Source organism: Choloepus didactylus, chromosome 14 (assembly GCF_015220235.1).
Source record: "Choloepus didactylus isolate mChoDid1 chromosome 14, mChoDid1.pri, whole genome shotgun sequence".
Taxonomy (NCBI): domain Eukaryota; kingdom Metazoa; phylum Chordata; class Mammalia; order Pilosa; family Megalonychidae; genus Choloepus; species Choloepus didactylus.
Genome location: NC_051320.1, coordinates 6,857,147 through 6,878,345, shown reverse-complemented (window position 1 = coordinate 6,878,345; position 21,199 = coordinate 6,857,147). Strand labels below are relative to the sequence as shown.

Below are 21,199 nucleotides of genomic sequence, written 5' to 3'. Positions count from 1 at the left end.
TTCAATAAACATGAGTTCAGTTAAATTATGACCATCTCTTGCCTATGTGCCTTTGGGTAATGAAAATAATAATTCAGAAGGTGTAATTGTCTATTTTTAAAACAGGTAAACATTGTTTATTGCATACATAGACCTAATGAACTAGTTTCAGATATTTTCTTACTAAGTTCCATTGTATTATCTTATAAATTTGGTATCTAGATACATGTAGAATGGCTAATATTTATATTTAAATAACTGCTTAAATATGTAACATCTAAATGTTTGAACACTTTTTCAACAGAGGTGTCTAAATGACTTATTTTATTCTTTGCTTTATATTGATAGCCCTCCAAAATAGGGAAAAAATGATATTGCAATTTAAGGTAAGTATAAATTCTACTCAGTAACTATTGAGCGCTTACTGGATTACTTATATAATGATAAACACTGACATGCCTAACTTGAAATTGTATGACAAGGCTAAGGTACTGGTTTTATAGGCCCAATTTTAAGAGGAAACTCAGATTGGTTAAGGAACTTAGAATTGTAGAGTGAGGTATAAATATACCTTAAGAGCAGACACGCTCTTTCCACAGCCTAATGCTCCAATTGCATATTAAAAGATGTGGTGGGATGTGTGACACATAAATAAAGAGAAAAATGATGTGGAGATACATGAAAAGTGAGTGTATGCATACTACTTGCCCCATAGTAGTCAGATAATAAAATTTGGTGTCTACTTTGTCAATCTCATTAAGCTTCATTCAAGTGTGATCAAAGATAATTACAATTATAAGCAACATATGCACTTATTTTGAAATTCCTCTAATAAAATAATATGGTCTGTACCATTGATTTGCTAGGAAATCAATGGCTAAAACCATGGGGGTGGGGCCTTAGCATCTGATCTCATTGGAGACAAAACAAGAACACTTCATTAATGATAATTTGCTAGAAAGCAGATCTAGGATTTTTGTTTCCTCTAATTAAGTTGCATTTCAATGGGATGGTGTCTAGATAGTATCTCCCACTGCAGTTTTGTGATTGAGTGCTTTAATATTTTTAGCAAACAGTGATGGATAACAACTGGGAAAAGATATATTAGCATGAGAATTTAAAATACGTACACTTCTCTGTATTTTCAATTGAGTCATTACCAAAAGTAGCAAAACTCTGAAAGATCATGCAAAGAAACATATATTTATTACACTACTTTAAGAAAATGAGAATCAAGGAATTTTGCAAGCATCATTAGGAGATAATTGATATCTTTCATTACTGGCTACAGTTCAGCATTTTAATATGAGTAAATAAAATCAATCTGCGAGTTCCAATTGATTTTTTGTGTGAGAATTTAATGAACTTGAATATTTCTAACTAGGGAACATCATAGGCTTCAGTAGACTTCCAGTAGTCACATAATTAAATCAAATCCTCACCATACAGCTTTTTCAAAATGGTGTTAAGAAATTAACTATCATTTTCTATGAACAACAAATACGTAGCTAATACACTTGGAAAAATATAGACAAGGGGTTTCCAAATATGACTGCCTCTTAGAATAGCCTGCACCCACCCTAGATGAAAGATCATCATATTTAGGATAGTTTCTATAAATCTGTATTAATGTTATTGAAACTATTTCCAAGTTATTCCATTTTTGGTAGCCATATCAGTGGTATAGACAAAGCATTTGATTACATTTGATTTTACTCCTTACTGTTTGTTTCCTCTAGCTATGTATAATTAAAAGTATTAGTTGAGGAAGAAGATGGAAGCATAGAGAGGAGTGGAAGTTAGTTAGTGCCCCCTGGAACAACTAATAAACAACCAGGAGCAACTAGTAAATAATCTGGAATAACTGCTGGGAGAAAACCGTGACTGTCCACGTATTGTACACCAACCTGGTTTGGGAGGGAAGATGGCAGCATAAAATCTGTCAGTAAAAACTGTGGACCCAAGCCAAGAGCCCCCTTCCAAAATGCAAAACCTCACTGTTGTAGAAAACAGCACTCTCTGAAAAAGTGAATATACTTCAGTTCAGCTCCAACTGGGGTTTTAGTTAACAAACATGGACTGCTCAATACAAGCACTGAATCCGCAACAAGCAGACAGAGGCTTTTGGTGCAACTGACCTTGGAAAGCTGGAGGACCTCTCTGGAAAGGAGCGGGAGGCCAGAGGACCAGGTACTATCTCTGGCTGGTGGGTAAAACTGAGGAGGGCTGCAGACTGGCCCTGATGTGGGGCTTTCTGCCCTTTTTTGGCTCAGTGGAGAAAGCCTCAGCCATTTTCAGCTCCCAGTGCACTGACCCAGACAAATGGTGGAGATAGCAGAGTCAGAGAGACTATTCAAATGCAAACTATATCTCACTATGGGGTGTATCTTCCCTGACAGGAAGGATGAGGTGCCAAGATCTACTACCCACCTTCCATTCTGAACCAGACCCAGAGACTGGGGGAAAACAGCTATGGACCACACCTCCTAACATCACTCTGGAGTGACAGGCTGACAGGTTCCACCTCCTGGGCATATTAGGCAAACCTCAGTGGCTAGAGACCTCACAGGAAAGACTGTCAATCTCTAAGACACACCCACAGGGAAACCTGATACTGAATATTGCCTCCTTCTGAGACCTGAGCCCATTCTGGTCTGGGAAAAACTGACTGGAGTAAGCAAGGAAACCAGATGCCTAGACAACAGAAAACTACAACCTACACTAAGAACAATGAAGTTATGGCCCAGTCAAAGGAACAAACTTACACTTCAACTGAGATACAGAAATTGAAACAACTAATGCTAAATCAATTCAAAAAGAGTAGGGAAGATATGGCAAAAAAAGGTGAAGCATATAATGAAAACACTGGGTGTACATAAGTTAGAAATCAAAAGTTCAGAAAAACAACTGGCAGAATCTATTGAAATGAAAGGCACAACACAAGAGATGAAAGACATAATGGAGACATACAACAGCACATCTCAAGAGGCAGAAGAAAACACTCAGGAACAGGAGAGCAAGACACCTGAAAGCCTACACACAAAAGAACAGATAGAGAAAAGAATGGAAAAATATGAGCAACATCTCAGGGAATTGAATGAAACATGAAGTACATGAATGTATGTGTCATGGGTGTCCCAGAAGAAGAAGAGAAGGGAAAAGGAGCTGAAACAATAATAGAGGAAATGATCATTGAAAACTTCCCATCTCTTATGAAAGACAAAATTACAGATCCATGAAGCACAGCGTACACCAAACAGAATAGATCTGAATAGGCCTATGCCAAGATACTTAATAATCAGATTATCAAACTTCAATGATAAAGAGAGAATCCTGAATGCAGCAAGAGAAAAGTGATCCATCACATACAAAGGAAGCTTGAAAAGACTATGCATGTATTTCTCAATAGAAACCATGGAGGCAAGAAGGAAGTGGTATGATATATTTAAGATACTGAAAGAGAAAAACCACCAACCAAGAATCCTATATCTGGCAAAACTGTCATTCAAATATGAGGGAGAGCTTAAAATATTCTCTGACAAACAGGCAATGAAAGAGTTTGTGAACAAGGTACCTGCTCTACAGAAAATACTAAAGGGAGCACTACAGACAGAAAGGAAAAGACAGGAGAGAGAGGTTTGGAACAATTTTGGGAGACAGTAGCACAGCAATCTAAGTACACTGAAAAAAGATGACTGTGAGTATGGTTGAAAGAGGAAGGTTAGGATCATGTGGGACACCAGAAGGACAGAAAATAAATAAATAAATAAGGACTGGGACTGTATAACTCATTGAAACCTAGAGTGCTCAACAATTGTGATAAAAGGTACAAATATGTTTTTTACATGAGGGAGAAAAATGAATGTCAACATTGCAAGGTATTAAAATAGAGTGGGATTGGGGGGAAAACACAATCAATGCAAACTAGAGACTATAAAAAAATGTATTAGTGTTCTTAAGAATCACCCATAGGGTGTTTTTAGTGATGCACATCCTCAGCACCCACTCCCAGCCATCAGCCTGATTCAGTGAACTGGGGGAAAATTCAGGATCCCAAATTTTTTATAGGTGTTGTAAAGGATGCTGGTTCGGGTCATCAAGGACCACACTTTGAAAATATCGATTTAAACATGACTGCACAGTGTCACAGGAAGGCCTTTAGGTGAAGACATTCTGGGCCTGACTCTGTGATTTAGGAAAAATCATGTAGCATCTCTGGATGTCTGTTTGGTCGCCTACAAGTGTGGGGGTTGAGCTATGATCCCTTCTGAAGTTAATAGTCAGTGAGCATGTCCTTGTAGTTTGGGGGTGGTGTGTTGTCTTCACAACACTGGAAGATAATAAGGACATATGAAAGTAGGAAACATTTAGGGGTGTTTCCATCTATTGTGTGGACTCCCACTCTCATTGTTTTTTCCTTAGTCATCAGATAATTTTAATACAGCATGATAAAACTTCCATATTCCTCAAAAGCTTAGCTGACATTTGATTTTCCAAACAAATTATTGGTCATGTCAATTTAACTGTTTTAAATAAGGCCTTTTGGATAATTGTTTTACAAAACCAAGAAATACTTGGCAAATAGCTTCTATGTTGGGTACCTAGAACCAAATCTAGTGTTTTAACAGTTTTGTAACATTTTGCAAAGCAAAAGTTTCTGAGGGATTTATGTTAGCAATTGGAAACTAATACCCTTTTGAAACATTTTATTTCAAAATCACAAAAATGAAATAATAGTAATCATGTTTTCGGCAAAATTTGGAATTTAAATAATGGATAATTTTAAGATAGTAACAGTAATTTGAGGGTCTTTATTTATTTATTTAAAATTAATAAACAAGCATGATTATGCTCTATCACTCATAGTTTGTGGTTATAAAAGTTTTTAATCAATAGTCACAATTAGAAAGGAATCATAAAATCATCAGGCTATTAAAATAAATGATAAGAATTCATTAAATTGTTGAAAGAACTGGACATAGCAACAATTTCAACCTGTTTGACCCACTTTACTAATCTCATAGTATATATGCAATAAAAAACAAAAGTATTTCTTCATTTATTTCATTTATTTCTGCAATATTTTTTAATCTATGATTTTTTAAAGTCCTCTCTTAAATGCTTTTGATCAGATATGGCAAAAATTTTCCTGTTCTTTGACTAACAAGCCTCAAAGGGACACTCAAATATATACAAATAATAAACAGAGCTAAAATATCTATTTCATTAAATGACAAGGAATTTATAAAAAATAAATTCATCTATCCCTCTTTTTCCTTCATGTCTGGTTTTCTCTGATGCGGATTGTCCAAATAGTTATCTCAACATGTCCCTCAGGGTAAACTAAAATGACTCCAACAAAAGTTTAAAGACACTTAGGCAAAAACCACTGGACAAACCTTCTTTTAGAAATCTAGTTTTAGAGATTTTTGGATCTGTAGTTTTTCCACTTGGACAACTATAACAGTGGTAATTAATTGACCCTCACAAGAAGTCTGAAATTCTAGCAATCAAATAGGCCAGTAGTACATGTAAAATACTCAGCACAAGACCTTGCACAAAGAAAGTGCTTATTAAATAGGAATTATGAGTTATGGGTAGTGGTACTAGTTGTAATAATAGTTGCAATAGAACAAAATACAGTATGATTTTGTAAAGACCCTCAAGTTACTGTTTACTATCTTAAAATTATCCATTATTTAAATTCCAAATTTTGCCAAAAACGATTACTATTATTTCATTTTTGTGGTTTTCAGAACTCCACAAAAGGATTTAAATGTTTACTGCAATAAAAGACAACAGAATGTTTGGCTGACCTAAAAAGGGTGAACAAGATAGAATTATGTATTATGTTTTCTAAAAGATCTTCAAGCACATGAATGTGTGGATCTTGAATAGAAGCAAATTGCCTGTCATGACTCTTTATACAGCCAAGATGATAATGATATGTAGTATAATTAATGCAAGCTTTTAATATATTGTGTTTCAGAAGAAAATGCCTTAAAAAGCATACTACAGGTATGATGGAATCATTCAGAAAAAGACTTAATGCATAAAGTTGATCTTGTCTATTTCTTTAATTACTGCATATAAGTATATGCAAATCATCATCATTAAAAACAGTAACAACAACAACTGATTTTCAAGGAAGGAAATACTGTCAAAGGTACTTTTGTTCACTTTTATTCAGTTTTGGATTATGGCATCACATCATCAGTATTGTAAGAAATGAATTTCAGAGCAAGGGCTGTCCTTGGGTAGACCAGTAAATGAGTACCTGTAAGACTTTGTCCAGCCCTGCCAAGCCAGAGCCCTCTTCCCAAAGGAAAAACTGCATCAGGAGACGGTGGAATTTATTAGGACCCACAAGTTTCTCTCTAAAAATGACTACCTCTTTGTAAAGCAAATAATACCATATAACTCTTTGAGTTATTTTATGGAAGAAAATAATTGTTTGGGTTCAATTTAATATGCAATAGATGTAGATTGCTTAATATTTCCTGAGTATTCAAAATCTAATGTGCCTTATATGTCTCTGAAGTTCTCGTTTCCTCACCAGTCACATCACAGATGAATATCTAAAGAATTATTTTATACATATATGTATGCATGCATACACCCACAGAGCCACATGGACACTCACATAAACACACGTGCACATCTAAATTACTTTTGTCAAGCACAAGCTTCAGTGATGAAGCCCGTTTTATAAAAGGCAAAATTCCTGACGGTAGTGCAGTCAACTAAAGAAGCAGGATGTTTCTGATCCTTGTGGCATGTCCTATCTCCACCAAGCACCCTCACTTCTCCAATGGAAAACTCAGCTAAGAAAAGATGTACAGAACGGAAGGTAAATTCGGGTAAGGAGGGACTCTACCAATTAATTTCTAGCTCCTTAGCAGAGGGCCTGGTGCTTTGTAGATTCTTGATAAAATACGTTGAGTGAATGGATCAAATGTGAACAAAGTGTCTTTAAAAATCGATGATAGTACAATCTTGTGAATCTCATTAATACTACTGAATTGTACACTTCAAAGTGTTAAAATGGGAAATTTTGATTGCATATGTATAAAACTAAAATAAAAGGTATTAAAATGATGATTTAATAACAAGTTCTGGTTAGAGGTTCTGTTTCGCTGTAGCACTGGAAAGAAAAAGCACCATAATTTAGTCTTCGAAACAGAACAAACAAAATAAAGTAGGACGTTTTTCTAGTTCTGCTACATCATTACAGGCCAATGAAGGGAAGAAAACATTAGCTTCATAATCGAACTTTCTATTGCCCTCATGGCAGTTCTTGTGTTCTCAATCCAGTTATCTCTGACTCCTAAAGAAGGTTAGATCTTTAGTAGATTTTCATGGTAATATGGTAATTATGTGGGTCATTTATGTTTTGATTTCACATTTTAATTTTATATGAGGATTATATGCATATGCATCTATCTCAGGGAAGCTTTATGGTATTTAAAAGCAAGAGTGTATGGATTCTATCCATAAAACTAAGACTATAACAAAGCATAGTGCCCTATTGAAATTAGTAAATTTTAGTTGAACAGAGGAATTTATCACCTAGTATATATAATATTTTTGTGCTAAAATCTTGATAAATATAAATAACTTCTGTATGGTAGAAACAACATTGAGAAGAGAACACTAAATTCTAGCTAATTAATATTATGGGACCTTGGTGAAGTAATGTATATAAGACTTAGTTTTCTAATCTGAAGAAAAATAAGGCTGTGCTAAATAATTTCTATATCTTTTTCTCAGTAAAAATTAAAATAAGGCACCTTTATATTGAAATATGTTGCAACTAAATAAGGAAAAATAAAATTTTAGATATGAAAGTGTCTTTTGCAATGTCCAACACTTCTTCTGCTTTCCCGTTTTTGGAGACTCACTCCCAAAAAGGTTCAGTGCCAAGATCAAAGTGACAGTGTTTGTGTATTGGACATCTGTCCATTGTTTCATTTTGTTCTGTTCATGCATTTCTTTACTGCTAATGTCACCGTTCTTTTGGTACAACATTTGAAATGGACGTTTGTGTCTGATTATCCTCAGCTTCAAAAAGACTGTAATTAACCAGTCCCCTAGCATCCATGATTTGTCCATGGGTGGGAGAGGAGTTCAATCAAGGGCAGCAAGATGTGTCATGTTTCCCTGATGTTTTTGGAAAAATATTTTCTTTCTTCCAGGAGACTACCTTGAGACATTCTCAAGGTCATTGATTCCATGTACTCCACTCCAGATGTACTGAGCCAGAAACTTCACAGGAGTATCCTGGGACTCCATAAATAGTAAACATTTCCAGAAGGTTCTTATAAGCAGACAAGATCGGAAACCAGTCTATAATGACCCCTGCTACTCACAAACATGGTCCATTAGAACAGCAATATCAACAACTCCTGAGAGACTGTTAGAAAGAGAAACTTCCAGACCCCTTCCCTGGCTTATTGAATCTTATTCTGAATTTTAAATAAGTCCTTCAAGATGATCCATAAATACAATGAAGTTTGAGAAGCATTTTGCCACAACCAGTGGTGTTCAAAGTGTGGTGCGAGGATTAGTATCAACATCACTTGGGAATTTATTACAAATGTGAATTATCACATGTTACTGTAGACCTCTTGAATTAGAAACCCTGGGAGTTGAGGTCTAATTAGCAACCCCTGCAGTGGCTACAGACTAAAATGAGAACAAGCTAGATAGGATGATGTAAGGATTCAGGACTGAAGCAGCACTTCACTGAGATAGATGCATATGCATATAATCCTCATATAAAATTAAAATGTGAAATCAAAACATAAATGACCCACATAATTACCATATTACCATGAAAATCTACTTTACATTTTCCAGCAAAGATTGAACATCTGGCATTCTCATGTGACATCCAAGGGTAGATGCTGAGGAATGCTGATCAGAAAGATTGAGAGAGCCTGCCTCTTGTCCACATCATTGAGCTGCTCAAGCTAGGCTCATCTTACCTTCAAATTCCCAGGTCAGTGAAACAGTTTGTACATTTGGTTTTCTGCCACTTGAAACATAAAGAATTCCAATGGATGGTGTTAGTTCTAAGTAGATCAAATATTAAAAGTTGAAGAGTGTATTGGCAGGTGAAATCACTGCATTCCCCCTACGTGGGACATGACTCCCAGGGGTGAGAATCCCCCTGGCAATGCGGAAAATGACTCCTGGGGATGAGCCTGGACATAGCACTGTGGAATTCAGAAAATCTTCTTGACCAAGGCAGGGAGGAGAGATGAAATGAAATAAGGTTCCAGTGGCTAAGAGATTTCAAATGGAATCAAGAGGTCACTCTGGAGGATAGTCTTATGTGCTATATAGAGGTCATCTTTTAGTTTTTTGTGTATTGGAATGGCTAGTGGGAAATATCTGAAGCTTTCAAACTGCAACCCAGTGACCTTGAGCCTTGAAGATAATTGTATAACTATGTAGCTTGCACAGTGTGACTGTGTGACTGTGAAAACCTTGTGGCTCGCACTCCCTTTGTCTGGTGTATGGACAGATGAGTGGGAAAATGGGGACAAAAAATAGATGAAGTATACAGTGAGATGGAGGGGATGGAAAGTTTTTGGTGTTCTTTTTTGCTTTTATTTTTATTTTGAAGTAAAGAAATGGTACAAAAATTGACTCTGGTGATGAATGCACAACTGTATGATGGTGGTGTGAACAGTTGATTGTACACTGTGGATGACTGTAGGGTGTGTGAATATATCGCAATAAAGCTGTATTAAAAAAGTAAATGGAGGGGCCCCCGAATCCGGCCTGGAGTCGCACGCTGAGCCACCGGCAGCATGCAGTCAGATGATGTTATCTGGGATACACTAGGAAACAAACGATTTTGTTCCTTCAAAATAAGAACCAAGACTCAGAGCTTTTGCAGAAATGAATACAGCCTAACCGGATTATGCAATCAATCATCCTGTCCCCTGGCAAACAGTCAGTATGCCACCATCAAAGAAGAAAAAGGACAGTGCTACTTGTATATGAAGGTTATAGAACGAGCAGCTTTTCCTAGGCATCTCTGGGAACGGGTCCTGCTCAGTAAAAACTATGAGAAGGCACTGGAGCAAATAGATGAAAATCTAATTTACTGGCCCCGTTTTATTCGACATAAATGTAAACAGAGATTCACCAAGATTACCCAGTACCTAATTCGAATTCGAAAACTTACACTAAAGAGACAGAGGAAAATTGTTCCTTTGAGTAAGAAGGTAGAACGGAGGGAAAAAAGGAGAGAGGAAAAGGCATTGATAGCTGCTCAGCTGGATAACGCCATTGAAAAGGAATTACTGGAAAGACTGAAACAAGATACGTATAGCGACATCTACAACTTCCCCATTCATGCCTTCGACAAGGCCCTGGAACAGCAGGAGGCAGAGAGTGACTCTTCGGATGCTGAGGAAAAAGACGATGAAGAAGAAGAAGAAGGAGATTTGGGAACAAGAGAATTTGTGGAAGATGATGAGGTGGATGAGAGTGACATAAGTGACTTTGAGGACATGGATAAACTGGACATCAGCGGTAATGAAGATCAGGATCAGAGATCATCCAGTGAGGACGAAGAAAAGGCCCTGGATGCCAGACACAAATGCAAAACACCTTTGAAAGGACCTTTGCGGAGAAAACGAGCCTACGTAGAGATAGAATATGAGCAGGAGACAGAGCCCATGGCTAAGGCCAAAACTATGTGATTTCTCCTCAAACATTTATAAATAGGCCTGAACATTTTGAACTTCTCCCTTTCTTTTTTTAAACACATACACCCTTCCAATTTTTGCTCTTTCATGTTGTATTTAACACAATATTTGTGTTTTCAATATTTATGCCACTTCTGTGAGCAAGATATCTAGGAGAGAGTGGAAGAAATTCTTAAATTGTGAATGAAGTATTTTTATAGCATATATATTAAAGTAGCAGTATGAGCCCAAGAAGCTTAACAGACAAGTTCTTGATGCTGGAATGAGATTGTGACTGTAAATATTTCTAAGTCTTAAATGCTATGTGCCCGTTTCCTTGGTGTCTTTTGTTTTTCCCCCTAAATTTTTATTTAGAAATGGCAGGGCTTAAAATTGTTCTTGTCCTCCTTTCCCTACCCTTAGAGGAGTAGAAAGAGGGAAGGAAAAAGAAGATCTAACATAATGTTTAGCATAAAAATACCTTTTTCCTTAAATAACTCCATTAATATAATCTGGGATAGAAAGAAAATCTTCTCTTTGGGAAAGTAATACAGACATTAAGTTCCATCGCAGGGAGCACCTTCGGAAACCTGCTGCACTTTTCTGATACAGTTCACCACCTTGCTGTCTTTGCAGCTTTGGAGACTTTTTGCCAGAAGCCCCTGAAACATAAAACAAAATAGGCTTTGATTTTTTGTTGTTATGTTTCTTCCCCTCTACCTTGATTCTTCTTTCTTGGTACCGTATTCAAGGAAAGAGTAGATGACAGTAGGGGACAGTTCACAGACTAGTAAGAACAGAAAGTATTGTTTAAAATCTGTGTTGACATGCTTGGAAATGTCGGCTGGCTCAAACAGCAGCCACTTCATAACAGTCAAGGCAAATTAGGCTGGATCTAGGGCTTGAAAAATGTCTCAGATTAAAAAGTTGATTTGAAATAATTTGAATAAACTGGTAAGACAACAAAAACCACACTGTCTCTAAATATTAAGATACGATTTTTTTTCATGCTGCCTTTATAACTTTCAGTGGGAGATTTCTAAATGGGGTAAGATGTAAAGCAACAGTTTAAATAACTGCTAGTATATACTGTGGGCTTTGAGAAATTAACTTTTGTTGAATATTGGACCAAAGGAAGAATTCCACGTGGGTAAATAAGAGTATGAAAATATATCTACATATGAGATTGCTGCTCCCAAAAAACTGTCTGAAAAGTCCCATCCTGTTGAATTACTCTACCTATAACTCCTTGGTGGTTTTTAGCCCAGTATATCTTTTTTTTTTTTTAATTAAATTCATTAGCATACAATAGAAATTAAATTTTATAAGCTTGCTCATGTTGAAAAAAAAAAAGTAAATGAACAATGAGGGGAATGGGATGTTTTGGATGTTCTTTTCTATTTTAATTTTTATTTTATTTTTTGGATTGATGAGGATGTTCAAAGATTAATTGTGGTGATGAACACACAAGTATATGGCAATACTGTGAACAAATGATTGTACACTTTGGAGAATTGTATGTTCTGTGAATATATCTCAATACAATTGCATTTAAAAAAGTTGAAGAGTGGAGGGAGATGATTAAGATGCCAGTGAGGAAGCATGAGCTTTCATACCATGTAAGAAATAGAGTTCAAGATACTGTCACGTACACGTTCCCAGTAAACTTGACTCAGAGAGCATTGTATTTTATTTCAGGGAAGTCAGGATGAGTGTAATGTAGCAAAAGGAGGAAAGATACCAACCTAGCACTGTTTAAGTCAAAGAAGGATTTTCCTTCGTTTATTGCCAATGGCAAAACACTACAGTAGCTGAGCCTAGGAACAGACAGAGGATTTCAGTGATGATATTTGTGTTATCTGTACACTTAAAATGGTTGGAAATAGAGGAAAAAATCATATTTATAAGGGAAATTATCTTTCTTTAGTGTTGCAAAAGAAATTTAACAATATTCATTTTGTATTTGGACAATTTCATAAATAAAAATAGAAAAAATTATTTTTTAAAAAAGGCTCCAATATTCCAACTTACCACTTTCCTTCAGCAAGGTGCTTGGGATTATTTTTTGCCTCTTAATTTGTGGCATTCTATTAGTATTTTTATCTCATAAGAAAATACTAGATTAAAATGCTCAAATAAAATTTAAAGTGGATACTCATGGCTATGTATGCCCTGGAAACTTCAATAATTATAAGCTATATAATCTGTAAATAATTAAAAAGGTAACTTGATATCTAAAAAATTTATGAATAAAATATGCTCTTAATTATTAAAAATGACTCAGATAATTGTAAGATAGCAATAATTAGTCCATAGCCAGGATATTAAGAACTCTGGAGGGCCTGAGACTTTACCGTACTTGCAAGCTCACAAGTTCTCCTGCCACAGTTTCAAGGATGCTGGCAGAAGACACGAGACTCCTGGGTCAGAGACAAAGAACTCTATTACTCACAGCACAGCAAGCCACATGCACATCACATACTTGCTTCAGTTCCCTTTGTCCCCAAGCCTCACAGGTCCCAGATGGATGACTGCACATGCAGTGGGGTTGCTTGTCAGCAGAGTAACACTGAGCTTAGGGAAGCTGGGTGTTTTGTAGTAGGCAGTAAGCATCCTGCCTTCTGTTCTGTAGAGAGACGTAAACTTTCTTTTACTGGATGTTAAGCAGGCCTGCCCTTTTCTCAGGAGGGAGACACCATACTTTTCTTCTAAGTCTATTTGCTATGCCAACATTGTTGAAAATGTATCTGAATCAAAGGGCAGCCAGGTCACCTGGGGACAAATAAAAAATAAGAAGGAATTTTTAAAATATGTATCAGAAAAGGAAGTGGATAATAGGTTACCAACTTTATCTGGTTGCTGTAATGGCAAAACTGATAAGTACCTTTCACCAGGACCAAAACACCATGGCCGGACAGATATGGATAGAAAATTGATTATCCAGTCAATGATGAGCAATCCAAATGGCTGGGATTAAAATATAGATGTATTTACATGCACATGTTATATAAAATTATATTTGTTTTATAGATATTTTGTATAGCTGTGTAGTATATAAATACATATGTATACATATATATACATATATATGTATTTTAACTTTTGGAAAAATAATTGGCAATGGAAATGGATGTATAGTACATGTAAATCACTGCCAAGTGTGTTGCCTAATATTCTTTGATCAAGAAAAACACTCTAAATGATTCATAGTAACGATGATCTATCTTGTCTAATGTAAGCGAATGCACAATGTATCTGGTTGAATAGTGAACTTGTAAATAATCATTTTTGATGATCACATTTGTTGAAAATTCGAATTGCCAGTCATTCATTTATCCTAAATGCTCTCCATAAAACCTTAACACTTCCGAGAAAATTAACTGTTTTGTTATGTTAAGATTTTACTGAATTATTTGGGGTATAATGTTATAAGAAAATCAATAATGTTTTCATGTGAAAAGAGGGAAACATGGCATCACTGCAGAAAAGAAGTAGGCAGTGTGCTATTAAAAAGAAGACAAAAGAGAATGGAAGAATGGAGGTTTAAATGTGGAAAGGGGATTGAAAGAAGCAAATAGAAAGGACAGTAAAAATTCAGAAAATACTTTGAAATAGTGCTTTTTGTTTTCTTTTGCTGTTTATTTTATCTTTCAACTTAAGCTTTCTACAGTAGCATTTACTCCAATTATGCTGATAAATGTTTAGATATTTATTAAAACAGTTAGATTTGGGGAGAGTTGAGAGACCATCCAGTTTTTCTTACTCATTTAATTTAACATATGTTCATTTTCACTTGCAGGACAGTGGCATATTTTAGGCAGATTTACAAAATCACTTGGAAATTTGAAAAAATTACTGTTATCACTGATGCAAGACTAGCTGAAAGCAAACTTTCTTAGGAAGGATTATCACATCAGGAACAGCAAGGAAAACAGGGATGTAGAAACTGGAGATAAGCCAGGGCTATTTTGTGTAATAAAGTTTTAAGCTAGCAAACCCAGGAGCACTTTAATGCCAGCAATTTACACTGGGCAAATGCAGAAAGCACATTGCATGCAGCAATATAAAATCAAGCCCCAGTCCAGATGGCAAATCCCTGCTAGAGGTTGCAGCTGGGTACAGAACCATGTGGACGGAGGAGTGTGAAGAGCACAAACGTCAGAAATCTGGAGAAGCTGTCAAGAGGGGAGAGGTTTCATGGATTAACGCAGTGCACTCAGATGAAGATGGAGCACAGAGCTGAATAAAAGCATGATTTGGGGACCTTTTAACATTCATGTACCCAAAGAAAGAGCAAGCTGACAGCTTCAGGTAGGACAGCAAAGACGAAAGGGAAAACCGAAGGACATTCTGCAAGGGGAAGGCGGAGATGTTAATTTTCCCTGGACTCAGAAGCCAAGTGTGGTGGTGCATTTGCAGATTACCAGCAAAGAGACGTCAGGGAAGCTGGCTTCTGAGGTCACCGAATATCAGAATGTATAGCTCTTAAAATATCGAGACAAGGGCATTTCAAACTGTGCAAATCCATATACAACATGAAGAAATAAAAATCTCAGGCAGGAAAATATTTCATACTTGATGGTTTGAACTTGATTTGTTGATCAAGGTTTAAAAAACATGACTGTTATCTGCATAGAAGATGGTAGTTATCCTCTACAAGCTTCAAATTTATTGACTGAATTTGGAACATGTGAAAATGAACATAGCATCTAAATGTTCCTAAAAATAAATGAACTTTTCTACACTTTTGGCTAGTCATTTGGTAATTTATAGTTATTTTCATTATTCAAGTATACATTACAGAGGAGCTTCTTAAAGGAGTGAAGTCCTTATGAAAGTTGGGTCAGTGTTTTCCAGTATCTAGATCATTCCCAGATGCATTAGAAGACTTGAAATGTAAACTGGGGTCCCTGGTTGGTTGTCTTCAAGACACTTCAGCCCTCTTTATTCAACTCTTACTTTCAGCACATTGAGGTCAAACAGGCAACTAGCCCTTTAGGCCACCTTTAGGGTTTCCCTAGAGCATGAGGAGCTAAATGGTCCTTTGCTTTTCCCTCCACTATTTAGTGAAGTTTTTAAAAAGCCCTTCACCTATAAATGCTGAGAAAATGCAAGAATATGGGCAACCTTCCAATCAAACTGAAAATGGCCTGGGAGTAGAGCCTGTATGACAAAGACTAATTAGTGTTTTCTTGACTTTCATTCCTATGAAGCTCAAGGTGCTTTTGAAAATAGCCCATGGAACCCCTAGAGGTAGGAGTGATCCAGGCACCCAGCACAGTATGTGTCAAATTGTAGGCACACAATGAATATTTTAAAGGGAGATCATCTTATGGCAAGGTGGCTGGATAAGGCTTTTATCAGTAATCTGGGATTTGGATTTTAAAGACAGAGTTAGCAGGAAGCACTTAAAACTTAACATTAAAAGAGAAAACAAACACAACTTCTAATTAACTATGTGGTCACTATTGACATAATCGAACATCACTCATCAGTCTGTGTTACTAAAGGGAGATAGATGGTGGCCAAGACGATGGAGCAATTTTGTACATTTGGCTTTGGAGTTCATCATATGATTATTAAGCCTACTTCACACTTTTGAAAGTGATCAAATATGAAATTACTTTATTAATTACTTAAAAGCATACCAGCAAACAGTTTCAGTACACTGGAAGATATTGTAGGTGATGAGAATATCATTCTGGGAATGCACACATGAATATTCTGATGAGGATAATCAAGAGATAACCCATTTCAGTATTAAACCTATTTCAGTATTAAGACTAATCAATTTCCTTTTAAGTCCTGCCATATTGCACAAAAAATGAACTCAATATAACATAAAAGATATCCATTATGGTCATTGGAGAAAAACTGGTAATTCCCAAATGCCAGAAACATTTACATGGATTTTAGAATGTAATTTGAACTTAATTTAAAATGTACGTCTGTCTGATATGCTGTGAATTCTCATGTCTTAAAAATAATAAGGCAATACTCTAAAGCACCACTCGGAAACTATATGTACATTAATTGTTTCCTTTCAGTCAATTAAACTCAGCACTTACTGATTGTTTTCCACCATGCAGGGTGGCCTCAGAGGCAGTGATACAGAGATGGAGAGGATTAATTCCCTGCCCTCAGAGAATGCTGGCTCAGCAGGCCAAAGGTAGAAGCACTGGCTCCAAAGCAGCAGGCAATGTGCTATGACAGGACCCTTCATCTGTGGCCCCAGGGTATGGCCAGAGATTGGAAATAGGCTTGAGGAAAACTCCATAAGGAGGGAAGCCAAACCATGAAGGTAGGGTAGCTTCTCAGGGAGACCATTCAGGGAAGCCGGTGCAGAGAGAGAAGAGACTAAGGTGCTAAGACACAGCAAGACAGAAGCGTGAAAGGCAGAACCCAGGGCCAGCTCCTCTGGGCCTGAAAGCTGCACTGAAGTCTTTGGATTTTTGATGATCAGCAGTGAGTCTAGCAATGTGCAAACACTGTCTGTCTTAGCTGTTCCCATAGCAACTGCCATAACAAAGTGCTACAGCCTAACTGCTTTAAAATAACAGAAACTTATTTTCTCATTGTTCTGAAAGCAAGGTATCATCAGGACCACACTCTCCCGGGAAACTGTAGGGAAGAATCATTTCTTGTTTCTTTGCCTTCTGGTGTTGGCCAACAATCTTCAGCATTCCTTGACTTTGTCAACACATCACTCCCATTTCCTCCTCTGTCTTCACGCGGCGTTATTCTCCCTGAATCTCTCCTCATTCTCACGTAAGAACCCAGTCATACCAGATGATGGTGCACCCTAATCCAGAACAACCTCATCGTAACTTGAATATATCAACATAACTTTTTTGGAGGTGCAATAACACCATCTTAGTGAATTCTCAAATGAGTTATTTCTACATTAGAAGTTAAGAAAACAGACTCAAAGAGTGTAAAATTTTTGGCCAATATAACACTGCTATATATAAATCTGGGTGAAATGAAACATTTTTTGGACTGTAAAACTCTGCTTATGTCTGTAACAGCACTGAGATTCCACCAGATTCCTGCCTCTTTACTAGGAATTGTAAATGTGGATGCAAAGTTGCAGGCTGATAGATTTGCTGTGCTTCGTGTGCCAGGGTTTCTCACTTTTACTGGGAAGCTGAACCAAGTGGTTTGGCTTAAAAGAAATTGAGATATTTCTTGTGAAAATGGTGACCCTAGCATGCATTTAACATCTCTCCCTCTGTAGGCCCTAATGAAATAAATGCGTGGAAGAAATAAGCTCATCAAATGAAGATAGCACATGCCTGGGGAACCTGCAGTGCAAGAGTGATTTCAAAAATGTCTGGAAGACAGACAAAAGGTGGAAGTATTTTGGCCTGAGAAAAAGCCACACCCAAAATAAAATATGTCACTATTGTATGGGGTATTGTGAATGGATTCCCCCTCCAGTACTGAAAGGATCTCTGAGCTCAGAATTATGAAGCATAGAGCCAAACACTGGAATAAAAATTCAGCCTAAAAGCCATGATTGGCCCAATCCAAATAGAATCTTTTTCTATAAACATGATAAGTTAACTCTTGTTATAATGGAGGCTAAAAATGAATTGCCCCAAAAGTAAAACTCTCTTTATTCTTTTAGCATAGGAACCCCATAATTCAGGAAACAAAAGGGACACTTTTTAAGGGCAGGCAATTTAATATACTCATACTTTAGAAGATAATACATCCATAATATAAGAAGTTATATTATGAAAGAAATAATCATGGAAATTAAAAATAGAGATCTTATGAAATAAAAATCTGATTGGCATCTCAAAACACAAGAATGACTTAGACAAAATTATAGGCCTCTTCATGAAAAGGATGTAAAGAAAGTGGACAAAATGTAGAGTGCAGATAGAAGATAAGAGGTATAATTCAGCAGTCTCAATATTCAACCAAACAAGTCCCAGAAAATATAGAGAAAATGGAGAAGAGGAAAATGAAGAACATAAGGTCCCAGATATGTAGAAATACATCAAACCAGATCAAAAAGCCCCCTAATATTTCAATACAATGTGGCCTACTCCTAGACAGGGAGACTTAGCCTTGGGAAGTTTCGCATTACTAAAAATAAAGATACAAAAACTTCTGAGAGTAAAATCATTTCATCTGTAAGCGAATGTGAAACATTTGAGCAGCAGATTTCTCATCAGCAGCAATTGATGCCAAAGACCATGAAGCAACATCCTCAAAGTTCTGAGGTAAAATGTTTTGAATCTATCCTTTGAATGTAAAGGGAGAACAAAGACAATTTTAGATCTGAACAGATTCACAAATTTTTACCTTCCGGGGGTCCTTTCTATACTATAGCAAAACAAGCAAGACCATGAGCATATAAACTATAAAATTTCAAGTACCATTTAAACCAAAAATACTATTATAATTCTAAAATTTGGGCAGGAGTAGTAGAGCAGCATGAAAAAGTAATATAAATTAGCTCAGTTTTCTTCTTTCGATAAATAATATCTAAATGTAATCAGTAATCAGTCAGGAATTAGAGATACAGGGATATTATTTGGGACAAGTTGGGAACCTAATTCATAAGAAAATCAATAACTGATATGGGAAGATCTATGTTTTTCAATTCCACAGTTTTTCACTAAATAGCTATTTGTCTTTAAATTGTTTTTTCTTTTGTAAAATGAAGAATTTGAACTAAAATTTTCTGCAAGGCAGCAGGATTTGCGTAAAATAGTGTAGGAGCTGAACATAAACACACTTCCATTTATATTTTTCTCCTGCAACTTCCAGATCTCAGGACTCCTCATATGAAAAGCATCCATGCTTCTCAAGAATGGGGGCAGTTTCTTCAAATAAAGACAAGGACTGTGATAACTGAGCACATTCCCTGTGTCTGTGAGACTCCAGTAAGCTTAGCATCAGAAGTATTCCAGTCATACGCAGTGCACGGCATGCATTTCTATGTGCTCCTTTCAACTGCAATTTTGTTGCTTCTAGCCACCAAGAAAATGAAGACATCAGATCTGCAAGTGCAAGGAAGTGAATTCTGCGAAGAATTCTTGGAAGACAGCCGAGCTGGAGGAGCTCCCTGAGCTCTGTAGAGAGCAGTGAGCCAGCACTTCACAGACTTGCAGGACACAGAACTGAAGACCCAGCCAGGTCCTGCCCAGACGCCTGAACCATGGAAACTGAGAGGTCTTATATGTGAGCTGGTTTGAACCGTGAAGCATGTAGTAATGTGATACACAGCAAAAGAAAATTTCAAAGGAGACAGTAATGCCAACTCTCAAGCTGCATGATTTGCCCACAGGGAACCAAGGCAAAGTAAAACAATGTATAATTATATTTCACTCATTTTTTGATCGCTATATTCAGTGTTCATACAACGTATAGAAGCCTAAAATCTGTATCAACTATTTTTGATGAAATAGAAAACTATTAATATTACATAGCTCATTCCAGATGCAAAAATATTGCAAAGATTTTTGGTAGATTCCAATTGAAAGGAAATTTGGCCATGGTTTAGTCAATTCAATAGTGCCTTTTAATAAAAAGTTGCTCTGTAACTGTTTGCTTCCACAGATAAAGAACTGTCTGTGACTTTTAATCCTTTGGGGGGAAACGGTTAAAAGCTAGTAAAAGACACCAGTGCTTGGATCAGCAGGAAAGGAGGGAGAGTCATAGAGGATGGGCCACAGAGCTCCAGGAAAGGGGAGTCTTGGCTTTGGCGGTAATGGTAGAGTGGAGCTCACAGACAAGCACGCTGCCTTCAGGGGTTGCATGTCTTCCTCACTCTGGGGAATTCATGTAGACACTACCAAAGAGTCCTTCTAAAGTAGCAGGAGTTTCTTTGGGGGCAGTTTCAATACCAATCCCTGCAAACATGTGATTTGTGGCTGAAGAGTAAGTCCTAGACCCCTACCTGCCCAGATGGCTTTTGGTCTTCATTTACCAATTCTTCACATGTTCATGTTTCTTGGTAAGGCACCATTCCTATTATACTGGGCAAGGGTTTGGGGGCTGGATGAAGCTGTTGTATGAAGGAGAAGGACAATCTTTGGCTTCAGTGCATTGTTTGTCAACAATGGAAAAGAACACATGTGTGTGTATGCACATGCATGCAAACACACACATCACTGGTTAAATGCATTTAAAATAAATGCTCATTCTGCACGTGCCTTGTGGTACTAATCAATTAAAGCCCAAAATAGCTTGCCATGCCTCATAAACGGGAGTGCCTGACCTGATTTATTTATCAAAGCAACAATCTTATTTTTCAGGTTATTGGTAGGCTCTGCATGCCTAGAATGATAAATAGACCCTGCAATGGCCCATCCCTGTTGCAGTGCTATTTTCCAGTGAGTTTATCATTGTGTCAAGTGCTCTTTGAATGGAGGCCTGAGAGATGCAGATACCACAAGGGTAGACAAAAGAGTCCCAGCTACTTCTGAGTTTAATATCTCTCTTAATTTGTGTAGGGGAATATTCACCAGAATAGAAAGAATAAAAACTAATCACTGCTA

At 36.8% G+C, this 21,199-nt stretch overlaps 2 protein-coding genes across 3 annotated transcripts in view; one reads left to right on the top strand and one right to left on the bottom strand.

The window, feature by feature from the left end:
• Positions 1-21,199, bottom strand: part of SNTG1 (syntrophin gamma 1) — a 1,042,376-nt gene that overhangs the window by 386,798 nt on the left and 634,379 nt on the right. The window lies entirely within an intron of this gene.
• On the top strand, positions 9,798-11,074 carry LOC119509434 (protein MAK16 homolog). The gene has a single exon (XM_037803439.1). The coding sequence runs from the start codon at positions 9,798-9,800 to the stop codon at positions 10,695-10,697; it is 900 nt and encodes a 299-aa protein (XP_037659367.1). The 3' UTR covers positions 10,698-11,074.

Coding starts and splice junctions, on each gene's coding strand:
- LOC119509434 (XM_037803439.1), top strand. CDS start 9,798: ATGCAGTCAGATGATGTTATCTGGGATACACTAGGAAACAAACGATTT.